Below are 25,994 nucleotides of genomic sequence, written 5' to 3'. Positions count from 1 at the left end.
GTTGTGTTCCCATATCCATTTTTATTTCTTCAGTTGATTTTTTACATGTCTTCAATCCGTCACCTTCACATACTGGCAAATGTGTATAATTCACATAAACAGCAATGTGAATAATTCATTAAACATCATAAATATAAAGCACGGTGACATGAACATGAACAATCACATTTCCTCTTCCAACACCCAGCCATACACTATACAACAGCACCTATATTGCAATTCGACTCCACCCATCTAGGAAATGTTTGAGCATCTTCACAATAGTAATTTATGTCTTGGAAGTCGGCATGTTCTTTGTATTCTGAAGTTTTCCTGCTCGTTTACACATTGTATTTATACATACACAGACATGGAACACGATTGTATCACTTGGAAACCCTGCTTGCAAATATGATTCTATGTGAAAGATGACACTTAAACTTCATGACCAACCTTCCTCAAATTCCAATTAATTGTACTTGTGTGATCATGCCCAACAGTTTCTCATCTGAAGAAATCTGAAAAACTTCACTCCTTGATGACACTATTTCAATAAATCTGTTCACAAAGTAGCAGTTGGTCTGGAGCAACAAGGTCCAGACTTTCTTCTTTGTCTGGAACCCAACAGTCACAATGGGTGTGCAAAACACAAAGAATTAGTACAGATATTTACCTGGAATCTGACTTACAAAGCATGGTGGAATCTGCAATGCTGTGAATCTGCAATGCAGTCACTAAAGCCAGGGGATCCAATAGCCAACTACCATGAACAGCCTTTAATTGATCCAGTCTGTTGACCCTCAGACCCTATACATCTGGTCCACCGATAGTATCCGTTTGATCTAAAACCCTGTCCCTGTTTGCCACAGGACACAACACAGTGTCATGAATCAATGCATCCACACCTGCGTGTTGCAGTCGAAGCACCTTTCGTGTTTGTCGTTGGACTTCCTGGGGTGTTGAAAGAATGAAGGGCCGTGGTTCTGAGTGTGTGTCACTCGTTTTCCTTCTTTTTTTTATCTTTTTTTTTTTTTAAAGGAATCAAGTAAAGAATGAACAGTCCATCAAATTAATAAGCTGGAATATGTATTTCTGATGGAGCAAAAACAATAACTACAACCTGAGGAGGTTCATGATAATGGAAACTGAACACTAATTGAGGCGAACATGTGTCAATAAATCACTTGTCTTTCATAACCCATGCAACAATGAGAACAATCTCCACGATGTTAATCTTGCCAAAAACATGCTGAAGCTCACAGTTATCTTTGATGAGGTAAATTCAAAAAGAAATCAATCATCTGAAAACCAAATTATACAAACATCCTTCACTCTGCATCTGAACCTCCGACCCACACCAAACCTCTGGAATGACTGAATGTCTCAATGCCAGGTCAGGAAAAGACCATGCCGCTTACCAATGCTGGGTCCAATTTTTACTGTGTTTACCGATGAACATTTTCTTTGTTTGAGCAAACAAAAACTATAACACAACTGATAAAACGACAGCTAAAGCACTGATTTTCTCATAACCCAATCCCTGATAATAAATTTAACCATGTTAAAATGCAGCAAACGACTCTGAGGTCTGTCAGAAAACAAAACGAATGAAGAAATTTAAAAGAACAAACATAATGGCAACTAAACGATCCAATGGACAAATGAGATTCAGTTTCATAACACACTTGACCACAACTCTCCAGGCAGCTGACCGTTCTCTCCTTCACCTGAAGCAACGACACACAGAGCTGCAGGAAGGTGAAAAGAGAGGGCTGTCCTTCACTGGCTATCCCACACCTGTGAGTAACAAACTGAAGCCTTGCAAGGCAAACCCAGTTGTCTTCTATGAGTGTGGTGCAGAGTTTCTCATGAGCCCTTGCAACTATTTCTCTCTGTCAAATTAAATGTGTTGATGGAGTGATCAGCTGTGTATCATATGGCAGTGGACAAAACCAAAGATCTGATGTGTAGAACTTCCGTTTCACTTTTGATTTATTTATCTTTTTTGTTTCCTTTTCTTTTTTTGGTGGTTGTTTTACTATTACCATTTACTCTCAACAACAGATGCTAAATATCTCTCTGATGGTCAGTAGCCATGTCTTTATTAGCCTGAAACCTCGAACTTTCACTATTCTGCACTTAGTACTTTAATTAACAAATCAAATGCAGTGACAAACTGGTCCATACCACTCGCATGCTTTATGTTTGTTGAAAGAAGACTCTCAACACCACTTCCACATGATTTTGCACCAACAAAGATGAGCAAGTCTCACAATATAATCGAGTCATCAAAACTATAAGAACATTTTCAAGGACTCTTCTGAAATTTAATAAAAATATAAACAGGCAAACAACCATTTCTCACTGATATTCAGTTAAATCCTTAGTGAGCATTGTATGTTAATCACATCAGAGACCTCTGATATCAAGCTTAAGAGAAGATTTTGTGTAGAGATGAAAACTAAAATTGATGAAAAAAAAAAGAAGCTTCTGTCATAATAATTTAACGAACAAATGAATTACAGCACTGAAGACTGATGATGCTTAACAGATCGACTTTTCAGCAGTAGTGAAGTCCAACAGATATACATCATTACATGTAAGCGATTGTCATCAATATTGCTTCACCATTCATTTCCCCTTACAGATAAATAAACTATCTTTTATTCATATTCTTTAACATAGATGTAAAGAGTCAAACGCAGCCTTCACTATCCATTTCCCCTTACAGATTAATAAACTATCTTTTATTCATATTCTTTAACGTAAAAAGTCAAACGCAGCCTGCACAGGGTGAAAGTTTTTAACTAGAAGCATTGTTCCTTGGCACAAGTATTAATCAACATTATAGTACACAACAGCGGCAATAACACAACATGAAAGGCCTGTTGGTGTGGTATGACTCTTCTATTAAATGAGGAATTTGCCTTGCATGCCTGAACACCCATTCATACACACACCATCGTAGAAAATGTGTTCAACAAAACTTGTCATTACCAGTTGACCCCAAAATGGCAGCACATTTCATACGTAAGAACAGCATGCTTGTATGTAAAAAAAAAAAAAGTTCAACACAATGATTTAAAATGAACAAATGGTGACTGCTGGACCTTTTAAAACGAAGTTAAAATGGTATAAAAGGGTTTAAAATCAAAGGTACCTTAAGATGAAGATAAAACGACATTTCGAGTCATAAACTCTTTGTCAAGTCCTGCTGAACTGAGGCTGGATTTCCTTACCGGAGGTAGTTTGAACTGATTAATTTCTTTCTGGCACTTGTTGATGTAGCAGTCAAGGGAGGGGTACTGACCAGCCTTGGGGGTCCAGTCACTGCCTTCACCAGGGAACAGCTGTGCAAGGTCATGAGGAACACTGGGGATCCTTGGTAGGGAGTTATCTGCAAAGAAAGCTGCTAGGCGAAGGCGTCTAAAGAAGCGATGGCAGTTGAACATCATGTCGGTCTTATGGGCTTTAGGCTGCAGGGGTACAAATTTCAAACCCCTTGAGAGCAGTTGCCGCTGAGCATCTGTGAGGTGTCGCGATTCAGGAACAGTGACCACTAAGTTATCGTCCATCGCACCAGGAACACTTGACAAAGAGTTTATGACTCAAACATTGTTTTTATCTTCATCTTAAGGTACCTTTCATTTTAAACCTTTTTTTTACCATTTTAACAATGATTTAAAACAACAATGCTAACAGTAAGAACAGACTACAAACTGCAATAAGAAGACAAAACAGAGAAAGAAGACAATGAAAATAACAATTCTTAAATCACATATAAAAACAGTCAACAGTCTTTTTCTATCATACAGGTATTTCTTCTGTAAAATAGTTGGACTCTTGTCTTCTCCCGAACTAGGAGATCATTCTTAGAAGAAAAGAGCTACCTAGGCCATTACCCGTTCTGTTCAGTTCAGATCAAAATGAGAAAGGTAATTCTATGCTATTCTCTTTTTGCCAGTCCTCACACAATCTAAACCTGAACATCACAAAGTGAATGCTCACAACTAAAATCAGTGGCAATGGTTTATATTTTCGTCAGGCTTTGTCAATTAAACCTACAATTTCCTTCACACAACTGGAAAGATGTATAAAACGTGTTCTTCCATTCTCCCACTCAAGAGAATCCACAAGTTTCACAAAAATAAATAACCATGAGAAATAAATCATTGTATGGCAGTCAATGAACAATCTCATGTACAAGTGTTCAAGTTTTTAAAATCACAGTCTTCTGAGCGTTTCTTTTGAAACTTACGTAATACTGAACACTGCTTCTGGTTACAGTTTGAGTTTGGTGTATGCATGCAGCTGAAACTTTCCAATAAGGAGAATGGCATTCATATTTTTGAACTATTAATCATAACACCCTCTCCCAGCTTCAGCCTACTTCTCCAGTACACTCCTATTGACAATCTGCACTGGAAAGATCTCTCCTGTTTGGGGAAAAAAAATCACACAGAACACAGAATAGCTCTCCAATAATTGTGAAGACAAGGTGGGTTAAGAGAGACAGAGACAAGTCCTGCACCAACAAAAACAGGAACAGAATAACTTTATAAAACAATTACAAAAAAAATCAAAATATCAAATCCCCACAAACAACACACCCAAAATACAAGCATTTGTTTTTGGTTTCAAGTGAAGGCGATCTTTCCTCACTGTTGTCAGAAGTTTATTTGGTTATTAGTAGTTTTAACAGATTTAGTATAACGCCTCATGAATGCTCAAACCAGGAACACTGACTAGATTATTCTAACCAAAACTCCGCAGGGATTCTGGTTTTAACAATCAGCATGCACTGAAACTTAAATACACACAAAAACATTCACTTCACAAAAATGTACATGCACACTTCAGTTGTCACCTTTTTAATTGCGAGATAGACCAGATCCTTACACTGGAGACGTTGATCTCAACAGCAAATCATGCACAGCAGTTTCATGATCAGTGAGATGTATGTGAGACTGTTTCTGTCAGAGTACATGGGTATACACTTGCTACAGGTATAAGTACATCCACAGGTTTCAATGACCCTGTTTGGCAACAATCCCATGCACGGAAAATACTCCAAAGATGACTTCTTGCTTCAACACTGCTTCAGTACTACATGTTAAAGCAATGTATCCGTCATGCTAAATATGTGCGCATCACAAACACATGCGCGCATCACACCTTTAGCCAACACACACACACACACACACACAAAGTGTGCAAGCACACCCCCACTCCCCCAACGCATTTCTATGCACACACCGCAGGCCACAAGCATACTGTGCATGCACACAGTCACACACACACATACAAACAGCACAGGCAAGTCTCTGGCCTGCAGTGGTCAATGACGGGAGACCACCAGTGGCAGAACAGGGCGTGGTCATACTGTGTGCAGTGTCTGCTGCTCCAACACTTCACAAAGGGCTCTCTTTACATGGGGGCGTAGTCAATCTGAACGTACAGCTGTCTCACGCCAACCTGAAATACAACAGACGCCAATGTGCTTGATGGATACTGGTGTCCACATGAAACCACTTTCCAAACAACAAGCTTCCAAGCTTGCAACCTGCTATTCTGCAATTTTCAAGTCTGTGATTTACCATCTTCAATAGACCATCCTTCCATAATTCATCACTTTGAAGACAACACCTCAGTATTCAGTTTGATCATTACTCTACTTGATGCTCCTACACCTTGCATGAATTGGACTCTCTCTCTTCAATTAAGCACCTCCTCCACAACATTTATCCAACTTACTGCCTTTACTACATTAACTGCTTTTAAATGCATGACTGATTTTCTCTTCAATTAAGCACCTCCACCACAACATTTATCCAACTTACTGCCTTTACCACATTAACTGCTTTTAATACATGACTGATTTTTGTACCTGCCAACAGGAGTCTACAGACCAGGTATGCTCAGGTTTCAGAAACACCTCAAACCTGACGTCTGTCTCAAGCATGTCTTTTTCTTCTTCAACACATGCATACACATGAAGGTAACCAAGGCTCTGCAGCATTTACCAAACACACACAGCTACCAGAATTCAAACCCACCACCCCTTACCCCTTGAGTGCCCCAGGACGGAAATTCCATCCATATCCGGAGTGCGAAAAAAGTGCCCCAGGATGGAAATTCCGTCCCCATCCAGTGTGCAAAAAAAGTGCCCCAGGATGGAAATTCCATCCCCATCCAGTGTGCAAAAAAAGTGCCCCAGGATGGAAATTCCGTCCCCATCCAGTGTGCAAAAAAAGTGCCCCAGGACGGCAATTCCGTCCCCATCCAGTGTGCAAAAAAAGTGCCCCAGGACAGAAATTCCATCCATATCCGGAGTGCGAAAAAAGTGCCCCAGGACGGCAATTCCGTCCCCATCCAGTGTGCAAAAAAAGTGCCCCAGGACAGAAATTCCATCCCCATCCAGTGTGCAAAAAAAGTGCCCCAGGACAGAAATTCCATCCCCATCCAGTGTGCAAAAAAAGTGCCCCAGGACAGAAATTCCATCCCCATCCAGTGTGCAAAAAAAGTGCCCCAGGACAGAAATTCCATCCCCATCCAGTGTGCAAAAAAAGTGCCCCAGGACGGAAATTCCATCCCCATCCAGTGTGCAAAAAAAGTGCCCCAGGACGGAAATTCCGTCAACTTCCAGTGTGCAAAAAAAGTGCCCCAGGACAGAAATTCCATCAACTTCCAGTGTGCAATAAATTGCCCCAGGACAGAAATTCTGTCAACTTCCAGTGTGCAATAAATTGCCCCAGGACAGAAATTCTGTCAACTTCCAGTGTGCAATAAATTGCCCCAGGACAGAAATTCTGTCAACTTCCAGTGTGCAATAAAGTGCATCAGGATGGAAATTTCCATCTCCATCATTATATAAATGTTCCAGTCACAAAATCATTACATTTACGTAAAATCATCATAACTGGTTATTGTGTTCATTTTCCTTTGAGAAAAGTAGAGATTATGTATACTTTCTGTTAGTAGTTTGCACACTAGATTCCTTTTTTTTTTTTCAACCATTACCCTTTGTGACCAAAACATCCCTTGGCAATGGAAGGTACCCACAGATATGACAAAACGAAATTCAATACTTTTTCCAAATCACTTAAAGACCAGACTGATAATTTCCCATTCCAAACACACAGCCACACTGAATATAAAAAAAATGTCTGCTATACTGATGACAAAAGAGACTGGCAGTGTCAATGTTCAATTTTCATCACCTTTTGTTGTTTTTTTTTATTGTTTTTGTGTTTTTTTAATTTAAACTCGTTGCCTAGCTCCATTGGTCAAGAGTTTTATTAAAAGTCCAAGACTTTTCCAACCCTGGAAATTGTTCTCAATTTTTTCCAAAGACTTTCTAAACCACAGAAACAGTTCTCTGATTTTTCCAAAGACTTTCCCAGCCCTGGAATCGGTACTCTAATTTTGCCCAAAGACTTTCCCCGGACTTCCATGACTCTGTAGGAACCCTGCCTCACAATGAAATACCCAGAGCTCTAACCAAACCACTGCACCCCCCCCCCCCCCCAACACACACACACACACACACAGAGTTCCACTGACCTGTGTGAAGATGTTGTGGGTCTGGCTGACAAGATAGCGGGCGTCAGCGTTGACAGCCACCTCCAGCTTAATAGTGCCAATGTAGACGTCGGAGCAGAGGGTCCAGAAGTGGGGCTCTTGCACGCTGTACACCCCCTCCAGCTGACTCACCTGGGACCACACAACCCAACTTGCCACTCACCGCTCAACCTTCATGTACCCACACTATTTATAGCTTGTGGGGTTTGTTGTTTTGGTGTTTTTTTGGGGGGGAGCAGGGGTGGGAGGGAGGTGGTTGTGGTTGGGATGGGTTTGGGGAGGGGGGGGGCAGGGGGTGTTGAGGTTGGGATGGGTTTGGGGAGGGGGGGGGCAGGGGGTGTTGAGGGTGGGATGGGTTTGAGGAGGGGGAGGCAGGGGGTGTTGAGGTTGGGATGGGTTTGGGGAGGGGGGGCAGGGGGTGTTGAGGTTGGGATGGGTTTGGGGAGGGGGGGGCAGGGGGTGTTGAGGTTGGGATGGGTTTGGGGAGGGGGGGGACAGGGGGTGTTGAGGGTGGGATGGGTTTGGGGAGGGGGGGGCAGGGGGTGTTGAGGTTGGGATGGGTTTGGGGAGGGGGGGGCAGGGGGTGTTGAGGGTGGGATGGGTTTGGGGAGGGGGGGGCAGGGGGTGTTGAGGGTGGGATGGGTTTGGGGGCAGGGGGTGTTGAGGTTGGGATGGATTTGGGGAGGGGGGGCAGGGGGTGTTGAGGGTGGGATGGGTTTGGGGGCAGGGGGTGTTGAGGGTGGGATGGGTTTGGGGAGGGGGGGGCAGGGGGTGTTGAGGGTGGGATGGGTTTGGGGAGGGGGGGGCAGGGGGTGTTGAGGTTGGGATGGGTTTGGGGAGGGGGGGGGCAGGGGGTGTTGAGGTTGGGATGGGTTTGGGGAGGGGGGGACAGGGGGTGTTGAGGGTGGGATGGGTTTGGGGAGGGGGGGCAGGGGGTGTTGAGGTTGGGATGGGTTTGGGGAGGGGGGGGGGGCAGGGGGTGTTGAGGTTGGGATGGGTTTGGGGAGGGGGGGCAGAGGGTGTTGAGGGTGGGATGGGTTTGGGGGCAGGGGGTGTTGAGGTTGGGATGGGTTTTGGGGCAGGGGGTGTTGAGGTTGGGATGGGTTTGGGGGCAGGGGGTGTTGAGGTTGGGATGGGTTTGGGGGCAGGGGGTGTTGAGATTGAGGTTGGGATGGGTTTGGGGGCAGGGGGTGTTGAGGTTGGGATGGGTTTTGGGGCAGGGGGTGTTGAGGTTGGGATGGGTTTGGGGGCAGGGGGTGTTGAGGTTGAGGTTGGGATGGGTTTGGGGGCAGGGGGTGTTGAGATTGAGGTTGGGATGGGTTTGGGGGCAGGGGGTGTTGAGATTGAGGTTGGGATGGGAATTGAGGGAACAGGCGGTGTTGAGGTTGGGATGGGAATTGGGGGCAGGTGGTGTTGAGGTTGGGATGGGAATTTGGGGGGGGGGGGGTGCTGAGGTTGGGATGGGAATTTGGGGAGGCAAGGGGTGCTGAGGTTGGGATGGGAATTTGGGGGCAGGTGGTGTTGTTGAGGTTGGGATGGGAATTGGGGGGGGGGGGGGTGCTGAGGTTGGGATGGGAATTTGGGGGGTGGGGGGGGGCTGAGGTTGGGATGGGATTATAGGGGACAGTGGGCAGGGGGGGGCTGATTGTGGTGAGGTGTAGAAGAAGGGTTTATTATTTGAGACAGACAGAAAGACAGAAAGAGAGGGAAAGAGAAAGAGAGAGAAAAAAAAAAAGATATGGAAAGGGAGTTCATCCCTCGGTTCCTTTCAGTTACCTATATATATGTGAACTGATGACGTGGTATCAAGCATCAACTGCTTCAAGCAGTGGTATGTGAACCCAAGTTACAGTATTTAATTGTTGAACTCACGGTAATCTTAGGTTATCCAACCAGCAAGTACACTTCATCCAAATAGGACTCCGATTTTGATTTGCACTTAAATTGCTTTGTCAAATATTCTGTTTAACTTCTGCTATTGCCTTTGTGAATCTGATGTATCACTTGAAAGAGCATGATGTAAGCTCAAGCTTGCTGTTGCTAAGGTGTTCTGTGTGAATCAAATGCTGTAATTCGTCTTGTTTGACAGATTAATTGTTTAAACAAAACGAGGCACTGGCTTTGGATGTGACGAAGCATTGTCCTGTCTGTCTCCTCCCTCCCTCTACACTCCCCTTGTGCCCCCCTCCACTGGAGTATTCCTGTGATGTGTGTGCTTGTGGGTCAGTGTTCGCTCTGTGTGTGTGTGTGTGTGTGTGTGTGTGTGTGTGTGTGTGTGTGTGAGGTGCATTTTATGCCTTTTTCCTGCGACTATTCACATCTGAAATTTGTACAACTGTATAGGTGTATATAGAGTTTGTTTTTCCACTTCTATGTCATGTGCTCCTGTGTGGCAGAGTGCACAACTGTACATGTATTCTCTCATGTGAGGCGCTCAGAGCCCATGATATGGAGAGTATGCACCATTAAAGTACAATATATTATCATTATTAAAACTGACGAGTATCCATCAATCCCTGCCTGCTGGTGTGGGCCAACCTACCCTTTGGTAACAGGTGGGCAGAACGTGGTCCAGAGAGCTGGGGGTTCTCTGCATCAGAATGCCAATGGACTCCTTCAGCAAGGGCAGCACACTGAAATGGACACACACACAAAGCACAACATCAGCTGGACTTTCCCTGCTTGGCCCTGCAGTATTTAGAACAAAATGTCCTTCTCAGTCTGTCACATGGATTCCCCGGTTCAGTCAAAACACACATCTTCCATTGTCTGCCAGTCAAAACACACCTCTTCCACTGTCTGCCAGTCAAAACACACCTCTTCCACTCTGCCTGCCAGTCAAAACACACCTCTTCCATTGCCTGCCAGTCAAAACACACATCTTCCATTGTCTGCCAGTCAAAACACACCTCTTCCACTGTCTGCCAGTCAAAACACACCTCTTCCACTCTGCCTGCCAGTCAAAACACACCTCTTCCATTCTGCCTGCCAGTCAAAACACACCTCTTCCACTCTGCCTGCCAGTCAAAACACACCTCTTCCGTTGTCTTCCAGTCAAAACACACCTCTTCCATTCTGCCTGCCAGTCAAAACACACCTCTTCCGTTGTCTTCCAGTCAAAACACACCTCTTCCACTCTGCCTGCCAGTCAAAACACACCTCTTCCACTCTGCCTGCCAGTCAAAACACACCTCTTCCATTCTGCCTGCCAGTCAAAACACACCTCTTCCGTTGTCTTCCAGTCAAAACACGCCTCTTCCCCTCTGCCTGCCAGTCAAAACACCTCTTCCGCTCTGTCTGCCAGTCAAAACACACCTCTTCCACTGTCTCCCAGTCAAAACACCTCTTCCGCTCTGTCTGCCAGTCAAAACACACCTCTTCCACTGTCTGCCAGTCAAAACACCTCTTCCGCTCTGTCTGCCAGTCAAAACACACCTCTTCCACTGTCTGCCAGTCAAAACACCTCTTCCGCTCTGTCTGCCAGTCAAAACACACCTCTTCCACTGTCTGCCAGTCAAAACACCTCTTCCACTCTGTCTGCCAGTCAAAACACACCTCTTCCATTGTCTGCCAGTCAAAACACACCTCTTCCACTCTGCCTGCCAGTCAAAACACCTCTTCCGCTCTGTCTGCCAGTCAAAACACACCTCTTCCATTGTCTGCCAGTCAAAACACACCTCTTCCGTTGTCTTCCAGTCAAAACACACCTCTTCCCCTCTGCCTGCCAGTCAAAACACACCTCTTCCACTCTGTCTGCCAGTCAAAACACACCTCTTCCGCTCTGCATGCCTGTCAAAACACACCTCTTCCGTTGTCTTCCAGTCAAAACACACCTCTTCCCCTCTGCCTGCCAGTCAAAACACACCTCTTCCATTCTGCCAGTCAAAACACACCTCTTCCATTCTGCCTGCCAGTCAAAACACACCTCTTCCACTCTGCCTGCCAGTCAAAACACACTTCTTCCGCTCTGTCTGCCAGTCAAAACACACCTCTTCCATTCTGCCTGCCAGTCAAAACACACCTCTTCCATTCTGCCTGCCAGTCAAAACACACCTCTTCCCCTCTGTCTGCCAGTCAAAACACACTTCTTCCGCTCTGTCTGCCAGTCAAAACACACCTCTTCCGCTCTGCCTGCCAGTCAAAACACACCTCTTCCACTCTGTCTGCCAGTCAAAACACACCTCTTCCACTGTCTGCCAGTCAAAACACACCTCTTCCACTCTGTCTGCCAGTCAAAACACACCTCTTCCACTGTCTGCCAGTCAAAACACACCTCTTCCACTCTGTCTGCCAGTCAAAACACACCTCTTCCACTGTCTGCCAGTCAAAACACACCTCTTCCGCTCTGCATGCCTGTCAAAACACACCTCTTCCACTGTCTGCCAGTCAAAACACACCTCTTCCACTCTGTCAGCCAGTCAAAACACACCTCTTCCATTCTGTCTGCCAGTCAAAACACACCTCTTCCACTCTGTCTGCCAGTCAAAACACACCTCTTCCACTGTCTGCCAGTCAAAACACACCTCTTCCATTGTCTGCCAGTCAAAACACACCTCTTCCACTGTCTGCCAGTCAAAACACACCTCTTCCATTGTCTGCCAGTCAAAACACACCTCTTCCACTCTGTCTGCCAGTCAAAACACACCTCTTCCGCTCTGTCTGCCAGTCAAAACACACCTCTTTCATTCTGTCTGCCAGTCAAAACACACCTCTTCCACTCTGTCTGCCAGTCAAAACACACCTCTTCCCCTCTGTCTGCCAGTCAAAACACACCTCTTCCATTGTCTGCCAGTCAAAACACACCTCTTCCATTCTGCCTGCCAGTCAAAACACACCTCTTCCATTCTGCCTGCCAGTCAAAACACACCTCTTCCACTCTGCCTGCCATCTTACTGACTGATGTGCTCCTTGAACCTCTGCTGGTCATGTGTGTGTAAGTGCTGTTGTGTTTTGCGTGTTTGTGTGTGCACAAGCTTGTTTGTGCATGTTAATGGTGGTGTCTTTTTATTGTCAGTGTGAGCACTCTGCATTAGCAATAGTAGTAGTAGTTGTTGTAGTAGAAGCAGCATTATTATCATATTTCAAATAATGTTATACACTATAGCTTGTGTCTCCTTTTCTACTTGATTCTAGAATGAAATAATAATGAAGATAACAGTAACAAATTCAAAAAAAGAAAACAAATACTATTTTCTAAAATTAACTTAAAAAATTAATAACAATTATTTTAAACAAATAAACTAATACCTCGATGAGTCTGACCCACAATTTTTCATCAGCAAACACTTCAATAATTGAAGTCCACATCATACACAGATTATCACATTAAATCAGTTTTTATTATGCACTGAGGGAGCATCCACCCAAATTAATGTATGTTGACTTCTTTTTTTTTTCTTTTTTTTTTTTTTTGGACATTAGCCCTTCTTCTTCCTCTCATTTGTCAAATGAACGCCCCAGTCTCCACAATGAAGGCAGCTGTATGCTACAGGTCCTCAACACAGCTGTAGAGCTTACGGGTCAGTGGAGCCGAGTGGTAGGGGTTTGTCCTTTTGTGGAGAGGATACTACTGCATCCACTTCTTTAACATTAGTCCAGAAGTTGTGGGCATGTACTGGTGTGAATACACCACTTTTAAAAACTGAAATACACCCCAAAAAATAACAGAAGGGTTAAAAACCACCTGGTGTTTCCGAACAAGTACCTAGCTCTTAAGACCAAAGCAACACAGACACACCCTTGTTCCCTAACTGACCTGATTGCTATCAGGGTGGCGATGAACATGGAGCAGATGGGATCAGCGATCATCCACCCAAAGTAGTAGATCAGGCCTGACGAGATGATCACTCCAACACTCCCTAGAGTGTCCGCTAATATATGAAGAAATACACCTGGCAAAGAGACAAGTATGTCATAAAGTGTGACCAAGACTAAGCGTGAATGATTCTCTTTCTCTTTCTTTCTCTCTCTCTCCAGCCACAGATTCACTCTATCCACAAAGATATGTTAAGTACACACACACACACACACACACACACACATATTCATATTAAATCAATAAATGACAAAAGCAATAAGACTGGGTCAACACACACACATTCAATCATTCACAACTATTACAGTTAACAGACATTAACCCCTAGGCTGCCTGCATGACGAAATAACTCGTCATGGCAAGCATGTATGCTTCGCTGCCTGCATGACGAGATAACTCGTCATCGAAATATTCTGACTTTTCCCTGGTTTGCATTCACTTCCTTGGCAAAAATAGTGGTAGCTTTAGCCTGGGGAATCTCTCTAGATTCTATTCATAGCTAGAAACCCCATCTACGTCATGAAGCAGTCCTTTATTTGAATGTTTTGGTTGGGTCACTGTCCAAGTGTTTGCCTGACTTCTCTCCTCGCTCGCTCAACAAAATGTCGGACTGACGCCGTGCTCAAGACATGCGATCATGACGAACTAAATCAACCATGATTTCCTTCTTTAGCTGATGCTCAGAAAGAATTGAAGCGTAAATTCGAAGGAGAAAATAGAGATGAACATTTATAGGACGATCTGATAGAAAATAAAGGGAGTAATCAAGAGAGTGGCCAAGATTCGACTGTCAGTGAGTGATGCCAGCTGTACAGATGTTAGCAGATGACAGATGACCGAATTAGCAGCAGAGCGATATTCTTGGCACGCAGCCAACGCGGTCTGATGAGAACTGAATCAAGTGACCATGTGAGAGGGGTGAGGAGGAGGGGAGGGGGGGGGGGGTGGAGACTGAGGGGGCGTGGCCTCACATCCATCTTACAACTTGGAGAAGTCACAATGTATTGTGTATCTATCTCTTAAAATATATATATATATTGTGGTTGTTCTAGTATGATTTTGTGTTTGCAGATATCCATTTGTCCAGAAAATATGATGTTTTTGTGCAAATTACCTGACTAATGTTTGTAATGAACAAGTTGAAAATGTGACAAAAAACAAAACACTGATTTCAAAACAACAGCATGTCACTAAAAATATATAAAATGGGAAAACATCATGTGTTTTGTATTCTTTAGTCATTTACCTTTCAGAAAATGTATACTTTTATGGGTCTTTCTCCAATAACAAAGAGCACAGAATTTTTTGAAAATTTATACCCGTTTTTTGTGATAAAACCCTGGCAAATAGATTTCACTTAAATCTTATTTTCCTGGCAGCGAAAGGGTTAAATCAAACACACACACACACACACACACACACACACACGCATACATGTAGAAAAACAACATTATGATTAACCCCTTGACTGCTGACCCTTAGTGAAGTCAAACCAGTGTGGCATCAGTCTGAAGTGGAGTTACTACTTTTTCTGAACTTTTCAATAATGTCACTAGATTTGCTGAAGAAAAGTACCAGAAATGCAATCAAAAGTGAGTGAAGTCCAAATACAGAATAGTGACTGACATGTAGACCTGAAAGCTCTGTTGAATCTCATTGAGGTGACAACACTTAACTGACAAGCATACCCATCAGCATCATTCAAGAGGTTAAACAACACCCTCAAAGCATTCCCATACATCCTCTCTCTCTCTCTCTCCTTTCTCTCTCCATCTCCATTGTGCCTCAGTCTCACCTTGCATGATTTGCTACATTCCCACACATCCTCTCTCTCTCTCCTTTCTCTCTCCATCTCCATTGTGCCTCAGTCTCACCTTGCACGATTTGCTACATTCCCATACATCCTCTCTCTCTCTCTCTCCTTTCTCTCTCCATCTCCATTGTGCCTCAGTCTCACCTTGCATGATTTGCTACATTCCCACACATCCTCTCTCTCTCTCCTTTCTCTCTCTATCTCCATTGTGCCTCAGTCTCACCTTGCATGATTTGCTACATTCCCACACATCCTCTCTCTCTCTCCTTTCTCTCTCCATCTCCATTGTGCCTCAGTCTCACCTTGCATGATTTGCTACATTCCCACACATCCTCTCTCTCTCTCCTTTCTCTCTCCATCTCCATTGTGCCTCAGTCTCACCTTGCATGATTTGCTACATTCCCACACATCCTCTCTCTCTCTCCTTTCTCTCTCCATCTCCATTGTGCCTCAGTCTCACCTTGCATATCTGCTACATTCCCACACATCCTCTCTCTCTCTCCTTTCTCTCTCTATCTCCATTGTGCCTCAGTCTCACCTTGCATATCTGCTACATTCCCACACATCCTCTCTCTCTCTCCTTTCTCTCTCTATCTCCATTGTGCCTCAGTCTCACCTTGCATGATTTGCTACATTCCCACACATCCTCTCTCTCTCTCCTTTCTCTCTCTATCTCCATTGTGCCTCAGTCTCACCTTGCATGATTTGCTACATTCCCACACATCCTCTCTCTCTCTCCTTTCTCTCTCTATCTCCATTGTGCCTCAGTCTCACCTTGCATGATTTGCTTTTGAGCAGCTTTGGCACCGTGTTCGTGGGCATGCTGTTCCTCAGCTGTTTCTCCTGGCGAATGGACACCGTGCGAATGGCCGTGCGAATGGGAGTGACCATGATCGTGACTGTGGCCATGACCTTGATCGTGACTGTGGCCGTGACCATGATCGTGACTGTGGCCGTGACCTTCCCCTCCTCCCTTGTGTCCATGTCCATCATCCATTCCTGAGACATCATCAGGACTCACACCTCAAACCATCATCAGGGCTCTGAACACCCACCAGATCCACTATCCAAGACAACTCCACCTTTTGGGTGACAAATGAAAGCACTCTCTTAGCTTATCCACTGGGCAAGCAGTAAACTGTCAGTGAAAGGGTCGGGCAGTCAGCTTCAGTACAGACTGACTACACTTCATATCTGCCATTTTTATTTGAACACTTCCACCCCACCCTGCTTTTTCCATTCCATGTTATACAATGTTATACGTAGTACTAATGATTATGAATTTTTCCGCTGGCTTCGTGCTGCACTACCAGTAGTTACTTTTACAAAACCTTTCTTTACTTAGGAACGTCAAGCAAAAATTGGATGGGACAAGTAAAATGTTAGGTCTACATGTGCCCAGGATAACTAAAAATCATATGGGAATTTCTAGCCCTGAACATCCTTATGCTTACTATTCATAGTTCGTCTTTTGTGTTCACGGACTGTAACACCCCCACATTCACTCTACATGTACAGATGGGCTTTCACTGCAGGACTATTTTTAACACCACTGTTTTGGTAGCTATGCTGTCCTCAGGGAAGGTGCAAGTTGAATATGTTCATGTTTCCGTAACCCGCCAAATGCTGACATGGATCACAGGATCTTAAACACATGTATATAATTTCCAGCATATAATACGCATGAAATGGATTAAGGCACTGGCAGGTCTGTACAGATGTTGACCTTGGAGACTGAGATAAAACAATCTCAATTTTTAACCCATAAGGTGCCAATACCCCATCATTATCTATACCTCAAACCATCATTTTTAATCTCTAAATATTATCATGATTATCCAGCGGACCACCCAAGACCATATCAAGACTGAGCTAAACCCATCAAATAACCACCAATCATCATCCCAATCGCCGTTCATTAAGGGTTATTTACTGGTATTTCCTGATCCTAACTTCCAGGACCTAGTCTCAACGGCATTTTCATAGCAAGTGGAGATGGTGGCATACAAAAAGTGACACAGTCAGCCATTAATTTGATCTGACAATGGTTCTACCACACACCAGACTGAGTAGGATGCATGTGTATGTGTGTGTGTGTGTGTGTGTGTGTGTGTACATTTCATGGCAAACTTACCCAAACCATGACTGTGTCCATGACTGCCCCGAAAGAATGAGAGTGGCCATGACCTGAAAAAAGAAATATACATAACAACACACCTCACCATCACACAATTCACACTCAACAAAAGCCACGAAAGAGTACCTTCATTTTCCTGATTACAAACCAAGACCAATTCACCCCTTGACTCCCAGAGCTATTCAAATAATTTTTGCCAAAAATCATCAACCCTCACAAAAATTGATATAATGCTCAAAGTATACAAGAGTATAAGAGTTGTTGAAGGAAAATGAATGAAGAATAAAAATGTCATGTGTATAATGTCAACAGGATGATTTAACTCCCAATATGGGAAGAAAACAGATTTTTACACAAAATAAAGAAAAAAAAATTGGGGGGGGGAAACCAATTTTATGAGAATTCAAGCCTTTGTATTTAAAGTGTGGAAAATGGCATTAAGATATCTGCAAATATATCAGACACAACAACCAAGTGCAGTTATGTTGTTTGGTCCACTATCATGTTGTTCCATATACAATTATGTTGTCTGGTCCACTATCATGTTGTTCCATATACAATTATGTTGTTTGGTCCACTATCATGTTGTTCCATATACAATTATGTTGTTTGGTCCACTATCATGTTGTTCCATATACAATTATGTTGTCTGGTCCACTATCATGTTGTTCCATATACAATTATGTTGTTTGGTCCACTATCATGTTGTTCCATATACAATTATGTTGTCTGGTCCACTATCATGTTGTTCCATATACAATTATGTTGTTTGGTCCACTATCATGTTGTTCCATATACAATTATGTTGTTTGGTCCACTATTATGTTGTTCCATATACAATTCTGTTGTTTGGTCCACTATCATTCTATATACAATTATGTTGTTTGGTCCACTATCATGTTGTTCCATACACAAACACTCACAAACTATCATACAACATTACAACACACATACACAATAAACAATATTTTGGCTTGAAGCCTTCATATGGCCAGTGATTGGTTTCACAGTAAATGAAATCCCCAAATGAAGGATTCAAGCTTAAACATAAGGTTTTTATTATGCTCACCTCCAACACGACCACGCCCTACCTATCGATGCACTTTATCGCAAGTAATCCTCATCAGGATAACGTGATTCACTCTGGTGGATCAACAACATCATTACTTTCCTTTCATATCACATTTTCCTTCTTGCTAACAATGCCATCATGTGGCAAATCGAACAGAATTCTATTCTGGCAGCCATGCTGATATGCTCAATAACTTCTTGCTTTACAAAATATGAACAAATTCATCAAAATCTAGCCAAAAAATTGCTGAGAAATACCTTCCAACACCCAGCAAGGCAGGTGCTATTTGCGAACAAAGTTTCAGCACTCTTAATATCACCCCTGAACCTCACGGCAAAACCTGCAGTTGGGAGGAAAAGACATAAATGCAATGGTACGACCCAGCATGCTTTAACAGTTTCAGTTTCTCAAGGAGGTATCACTGCGTTCAGACAAATCCATACACACTACACCACACCTACAAGCATATGTGTGATCAGCAGCATAACCCAACGTGCCTAGTCAGGCCTGGAGTGCATGTTTCTATACTTGTATACCTATCAGAGTGGATTTCTTCTGCAGAATTTTGCCTGAGGACAAAACTCTGGTTGCCATGGGTTCTTTTCCAGTGTGCTAAGTGCATGCTGCACACGGGACCTCAGTTTATCATCTCATCCAAATGACTAGATGCTCAGTTTGATTTCCCAGTCAAACTCTGGAGAAAGGGTGAGAGTGGGATTCAAACCTCATCCTCAAGGACTCTGTATTGACAGCTGAGCGTCTTAACCATTCTGCCACCTTCCTCCTTTTACAGCACACGAGGGACAGGAGTTCAACAATGCAGCTTTGCCCAGCCAACACCACAACACCACGTGTAACTCACCCCCACCGCCACCATGGGAGTGGCCGTGCTGAAAGGCGAAGATGCCCACCAGGTTGACCAAGAAGCCCAGCACTGACACCACAAACAGCCGCTCATGTTTCACCTCAGGGGGCTCCACAGCCCTCTGCAACCACACACACATCCTAACAATCATCATCACAGCTCTCTGCAACCACACACACATCCTAACAATCATATCACAGCTCTCTGCAACCACACACACATCCTAACAATCATCATCACAGCTCTCTGCAACCACACACACATCCTAACAATCATCATCACAGCTCTCTACAACCACACACACATCCTAACAATCATCATCACAGCCCTCTGCAACCACACACACATCCTAACAATCATCATCACAGCTCTCTACAACCACACACACATCCTAACAATCATATCACAGCTCAACCACACACACATCCTAACAATCATCATCACAGCTCTCTGCAACCACACACACATCCTAACAATCATCATCACAGCCCTCTGCAACCACACACACATCCTAACAATCATCATCACAGCTTTCTGCAACCACACACACATCCTAACAATCATCATCACAGCTCAACCACACACACATCCTAACAATCATCATCACAGCCGTCTGCAACCACACACAGACATCCTAATCATCCAAATCAAAGCATTCACATTCACATGCACGCATTGCTCTAATTCAGAGGACTGAAAGATAAAACTAAACACACGCCAACAGAGAGCCAGAGACACTGCAGACTGGGAAGAGGGAAGGAAGGTGAGAGCTGTTTTGGAAAGAGGTAGCTTTCAAGGCCAGCCTTGATGGGCACAACAGCCAAGTGGTTAAAGCACTAGACTTTCAATCTCAGGGTCCTGGGTTTGAATCCTGGTCACAGCGCTTGGTGGGTGAAGGGTGGAGATTTTTCGAATCTCCCAGGTCAATAGATGCGCAGACCTGCTAGTGCCTGAACCCACTTCATGTCTGTATGCATGCAGAAGATCAGATACACACGTTTAACAGCCTGGGATCCATGTCAGCGTTCTGTGGGTTATGGAAACGAACATCCTCGGCAATCATCCTCCTGAAAATGGAGTATGACACCCCCCACCCCCTTTTTTTCATCTTTTTTTTAATTTATTACACCCCAACGCAGCCCCCGTTCTCACAGTTTTTTCAACTGTGTGTACATGTGAATTTAAATTTTCTTTTTCATACCTTGATGTATTTCCATTTAAAGAAAGAAGTGGAGAAAAAAATGAGTTGTGTGTCTGTGACTGTGTGGGCATGTATATGCATGTTTTCATTTTGCGGTTTTGTGTTGTTTTTCTTAACAGATTTACATGGGTTTCTTTGGTTTATGAACAACCCACTCCCAACCCCCCCAAGTAAGGTTATCAACACTAATGCATTACCTCCACAGAATAAGGTTCTTAACACTAGCACATTACCTCTACAGCTTCTGAGAAGATGAAGAAGGCGATGAACAACAAGAAGAGCCCATTGACAAAGCCTGCCAGAATCTCAGCTCGTACATATCTGCAACGTAAGAATAAAATAAGCTATCATCTCACCATGCCAATAATTCTGGGGCTCCAAAATACTTGCGGTCTTTAAAATGGTAGCTGGGGAAATTGATAACAACTCATAAATATTCTTATCCTTGTTGCTTATAGTCCAGCCGACCACACAGGGCCATATCAGGACTGTCAAACCATACAAATGCTCAACCATTCAACACAAAACTGTCACATTTACAAAAAAACACTAAGACAAACCCACCAAACACAATTCATGACATAGTATCCCAACAATTTAGCTCCTTATGGCAAATAAGACTAGGCCACGCTGAGGACGCCAGCCATTCCACTTAAAAATCATAACAAAGGAAAAACTACTTCAAAGCCATACAAAAAAATACATTAAAAAAGGGCCATATAGGCAAATAACACTGCAGAATGGGCAGCTAGTGTCCATCCCAGTGTTTACATCTCACTACCTAATCGCCAGGGCAAAACAGCACAGACAGTATATCACAGACTGCGGAAAAGAGAAAAAAAGTGTCATGACTTGCTTGAAAAAAGAAAGGGGAATGGACTGGGAAGGCAGAAAAAGGAGACAACAGTGAAGATAGAAAAAAGGCAGAAACAAAGAGAGTGACAGAAAACAGGAAATTTCTAGCACAGATTTTCCAGAAGGCGGGTATGCTATTTATACCAAAAGACCCCCAGCATCCCCACGGGGGGAACAACTCATAAAATGATAAATATCCAAGTTTCAATGCCATCAACTTTGAAAGATGGAGCCATTACTCTCTCTACTACAATTTTTTCATCAAGTAATATCAAGTTTTATATGCACAGCTTTACTATGTCAGTATTTGTCCTCAAACAGGAAAACAATATTTACTGCTGCATACAGCACATTGCCCCCCCAAAAAAAAACAGACAATATCTATTAGCTTTATCCAACAGTTACCAGTGCCCTTTCAACACAAAAAAAGGACATCAACTTTGGGGGAGTTTTTTAAGTTGTGGTTGTTGTTGTTGCTGCAAGCTGTTGCTGTTGCTTTTAATGTTCTAACATTTTGTGTTTATCAGATCAATTTTAAATTCTAAACAACACATCTTTATCAATCCATGTAAAACAAGAGAGGCGAGGCCTTCAAGACTCACTTGTGATACACTTAAAAAAAATCTAAGCTTTTTATGTATTGAGTATAATTTCAAAATGTAATGTTTAAGATGAGAAAGATCAGTTTAAAGCAAATTAAGTCCACTAGCATTAATTACAGAGTAATTTCCCTTCTTTACTATCTGCACCAAAACGTTTGCAAAATAAATAAAACTTCCATGCTTAGCAAAAGAAGTTTCTGTTTGAACAAAAAATGATAATAATGACTGCTCTTGTTGGGTCAGAATATCAGATCAAAGTGCCAAGTTTAGAGAATACAAAAAATATAAATATAACAGTAAATGCAGTTTGCATATAATTAGGCTTCATTTTTTATTTTTTTGTGCCCATCCCAGAGGTGCAATATTGTTTTAAACAAGATGACTGGAAAGAACTGAATTTTTCCTATTTTTATGCCTAATTTGGTGTCAACTGACAAAGTATTTGCAGAGAAAATGTCAATGTTAAAGTTTACCACGGACACACACATACACACACACACACACACACACAGACAACCGAACACCGGGTTAAAACATAGACTCACTTTGTTTACACAAGTGAGTCAAAAATCACGTCATGATGTGTATCCAACAACAAAACAAAATCATGCGTTTATAAATACAGACACCAGCCGCCATAGCAAAGTGGTTAACATTACAGATTAATGACTGGGAGGATGCCAGTTCTTTCAGCCCTTGGCCCAGTCCTACCCAACACTCAGTGTGCTATCGGCTCAAACTGGAAGACGGAGACCACACAGTCAAGGGTCATCCATATCATAGATCTATGCATCTCTGGGTGTGTTGCTCAAATTTCCAGATCATCACTGCAGGTGTCTGTAACTCACAGTCCAGTCGATGCCAGGACATGTTATGAGAGTAATGCCTTGTCAAGTAATCCCAAACCTAAATGGACTCCTATTGAAGTATCTTAATCATCCACATCATCATTCATCATCAAAATATAAAAAACAAAATTCAGGGACCCACACAAAATTAAAAAATATAATTATATTTAAAATAGTTAAAATCCTTGCTGTCAACGTCCAGACTGGGCCTCACCCATAGGAATAAGCCTCATTGGTGCGCCATCGGGCAATGACTGAGGCCACAAGTCCTGCCAGCAGTGCCGTACAGTCAAAGAACATGTGGAAGGAGTCGGAAATAAGGCCAAGACTGAAAAACAAAACAAAAAAGAATTATGTCATTTTTCATTCCTCACCTGGACTGGCAGGAAATTATATGTGCCATAATTAAGAATAAAAATGATTATAAATCTGCACATCTCTCTCTTTCTACTCATGAACTGACAAGTCAAAAACATACACATTCTCACATACCTCTCTCTCTCTCTGTATATATATGTCTTTCACCCATGCAGTGATGCACACACACACACACACACACACACACACACACACAATCACACGCACATACACAGAAACAAACTCAGACACACAGAGAACTTCAAAAATATAATTTCAGATAAACAGATCTTTACTCTTATTGTCTTAATGAAAAGAGGGGGGAAAAAACACCTGCATTTAAAACTCACAACACAGGCAAAAATTATAACTGAGTTTTACATTTTTCATATCTATGATTTTACTCATGAGAACAATGAAAAATCTGACCCCCAAAAAGATTGTCATTTGCACACCCAAGAAAAGAAATGACCAATGTCCTGCACAGTCTGTTCCGATCAGTCTCACCTGCTGTCCACTCAACCTCTTTTTTTTAAATCCCCCTCTTTTATCAGACTTCCATTTTACCTCCAAATCAAGCAAGCTATTTTCTTTCAAAGCAACTTTTCATTTTCATGTCTTTACACTGGCTGATAAAATTCTGAGACAAAGAAGACATCTGACGACAATTGCTGTCCAAAACAGACTCTATAGCAAGCAGACTGGCTATAACTTCTTTCCTTATCGAAACCAAAATTTAAAAAATCAATGATGTTTGCCACACCTGTTTGTCCAGACGCCATAGAAGAGCTCCACAAAGGCAAAGGACAGATTCAGAACCAGAAAACCAAACAGCCGGCGAGAGGTTTGCTCAGAAAACACCAACCTGTTAAGATACAAATACACACAGAGGTAAAAAGTGCAAACCTCAAAAGTGAGTGCAAAATCAGTTCAGTAAATTAGAGCCAATCATTAAAGTATATTCAGGACATATTACTGTGTTACTTACTTTTCAAAATTCTTTCAAGTAATATCATAGCTGAATGAAATTTCATCCCTCCCCCACCCACCCACCCACTCTCTCTCTCTCTCTCTCTCTCTCTCTCTTACCGGTTACCCTCTTTCCTGGAATGGTTTTCTTTTCCTGGTGATTGATCTATCAAACCATTCTTTTGCTCTTTTTTTGTAATTGCACTTGCACACATTGTTTTCATGAGCTGCACATCATCTATTTCATATCCTATGTTGATTTTGTTTTGTTTTGTTTTTGTATGCATGCGTGATGTATAATTTTCTAAAATAATGATCAGTGCACACAAATCCTTTCCACTGTGTAAACAAATGACTGTTAATGAACTCTCTCTCTCTCTCTCTCTCTCTCTCTCTCTCTCTCTCCACCCACCACCTCTTCACTGTCATTCTCTTTTGCATCCCTCCCCTACTAAAACTCTCTCTAGAGCCCTCTCTCTATGTTTTGTGACAGGGAAGGTTCTGCAACTGGAAAGCTTGTAAAAGAGTCCTCCACAATCTGCAAGGTTAATTCAGAACTGTTAAGCCCTTCATCCTATGATTGTTTGCTTGTGTGTGTGTGTGTTAGTGAGGAGTGAGCGTGTGTGTGTGTGTGTGTGTGTGTGTGTGTGTGTGTGTGTGTGTGTTCATCATTATGTGTGCATGCAAGCATACAGTTGTATACACATGTGTGTGGAAGGGGAGCTCAGGGACACACACACACACACACACACACACACACACACACACACACACACACATTGGCTAAAACAACTGATTAAGGGTAATTACTTAAGACTCTTAAAAACTTTACAAGGAAAGAAAATTTGTACATTATATTTCTCTTGTAAAGACCACAAACAATATGAGGACTGTGGGATGTAAACCTGTATTTAACCCTTGTACATGTGAGTGTACCAGGGTGAAAAATGAAGGTGTAAATCAAAACATGGTAACTTAACATATAACTAATAGTAAATTCACCAAGTAACACCTTATGAATAAGTATAAATCAAAAAAGTAATAATGAAAAGTGTCTAAAGACTCTAAGTCAGCAGATATCACTATCAGCAAAAACAGAAAGACAGAAAGAAAGAAGGGTGGACAAACTGTGGAAACATTTTGCTAAAGGCAATGAAGATGGAGAGTTAAAAATGTACATGGACAAACATACATGCATCAAATAAACTGGCTGACAAACCTGATCACTTTCACAAACCCTGGGCAAAACTTTATAAAGTTTGTTTCATTCTAAAGTTCTGTTTTTTACAAACGATTCATCTTCTTTGTTGATCTATCTAGTGTATGCTGCTGGTTTAAGTTGTTTGCATGTCTTTACCACACTCCCCACAGTATAAAGAACTCTGTTGAGGTGTCTTGATCTGTACACCTCTCTTTTCTTTCCTCCCCTTCACCTGTAAGTGCTTACTTCAATAACTATCAGTATCAGGCAATCTGTTCCTAAATCATGGTCACCATCAAGATGACATATATCACGATGTACAAACTTCACATCACCTTGTCTACCTAACAAATACATCCGCCTGCCACGTGTGTTGTAATTATCGTAAAGTGTAAGTGCAAAGAGAGGTAAAGCAAAGATCACAGCTGCAGAAGTTTGGTCAATGAAAGCCGGCGGCCTTCACGGTAGCAGACTACACACAGTGGACGGAAGCTCTGTGCCACACCTCACATACGGTCAAGCAAAACCCTGTCTTACCTCAACCAGCCAAGAACTTTTTCTTTCAGTTTCCATCCTGGCTTGTGAAAGTGATCATCTTTGTGTAACGGCAACATCGTGACTGCCGTACTGATGAGTTAAATCACGTAAAATCAATCATGCCCCGTTCCCGACACAGTTGACGACACGAGCTGTCGTGGC

At 42.7% G+C, this 25,994-nt stretch overlaps 1 protein-coding gene across 1 annotated transcript; it reads right to left on the bottom strand.

Annotated features, from left to right (window-relative positions):
- Position 1: 1 nt before the first annotated feature.
- Positions 2 to 25,994, bottom strand: LOC143279660 (zinc transporter 7-like). Its single transcript, XM_076583700.1, is given in 12 exon segments — positions 2 to 5,454; positions 7,543 to 7,692; positions 10,103 to 10,193; positions 13,316 to 13,451; positions 15,963 to 16,187; positions 17,323 to 17,350; positions 17,353 to 17,375; positions 19,260 to 19,383; positions 20,697 to 20,784; positions 22,983 to 23,096; positions 23,889 to 23,990; positions 25,833 to 25,994. Coding segments are annotated over 12 exon segments (1,206 nt in total). The 5' UTR covers positions 25,910 to 25,994; the 3' UTR covers positions 2 to 5,406.

The sequence above is a fragment of the Babylonia areolata genome, chromosome 3 (genome assembly GCF_041734735.1).
Source record: "Babylonia areolata isolate BAREFJ2019XMU chromosome 3, ASM4173473v1, whole genome shotgun sequence".
Taxonomy (NCBI): domain Eukaryota; kingdom Metazoa; phylum Mollusca; class Gastropoda; order Neogastropoda; family Buccinidae; genus Babylonia; species Babylonia areolata.
This window is presented reverse-complemented; position numbering and strand designations above follow the sequence as displayed.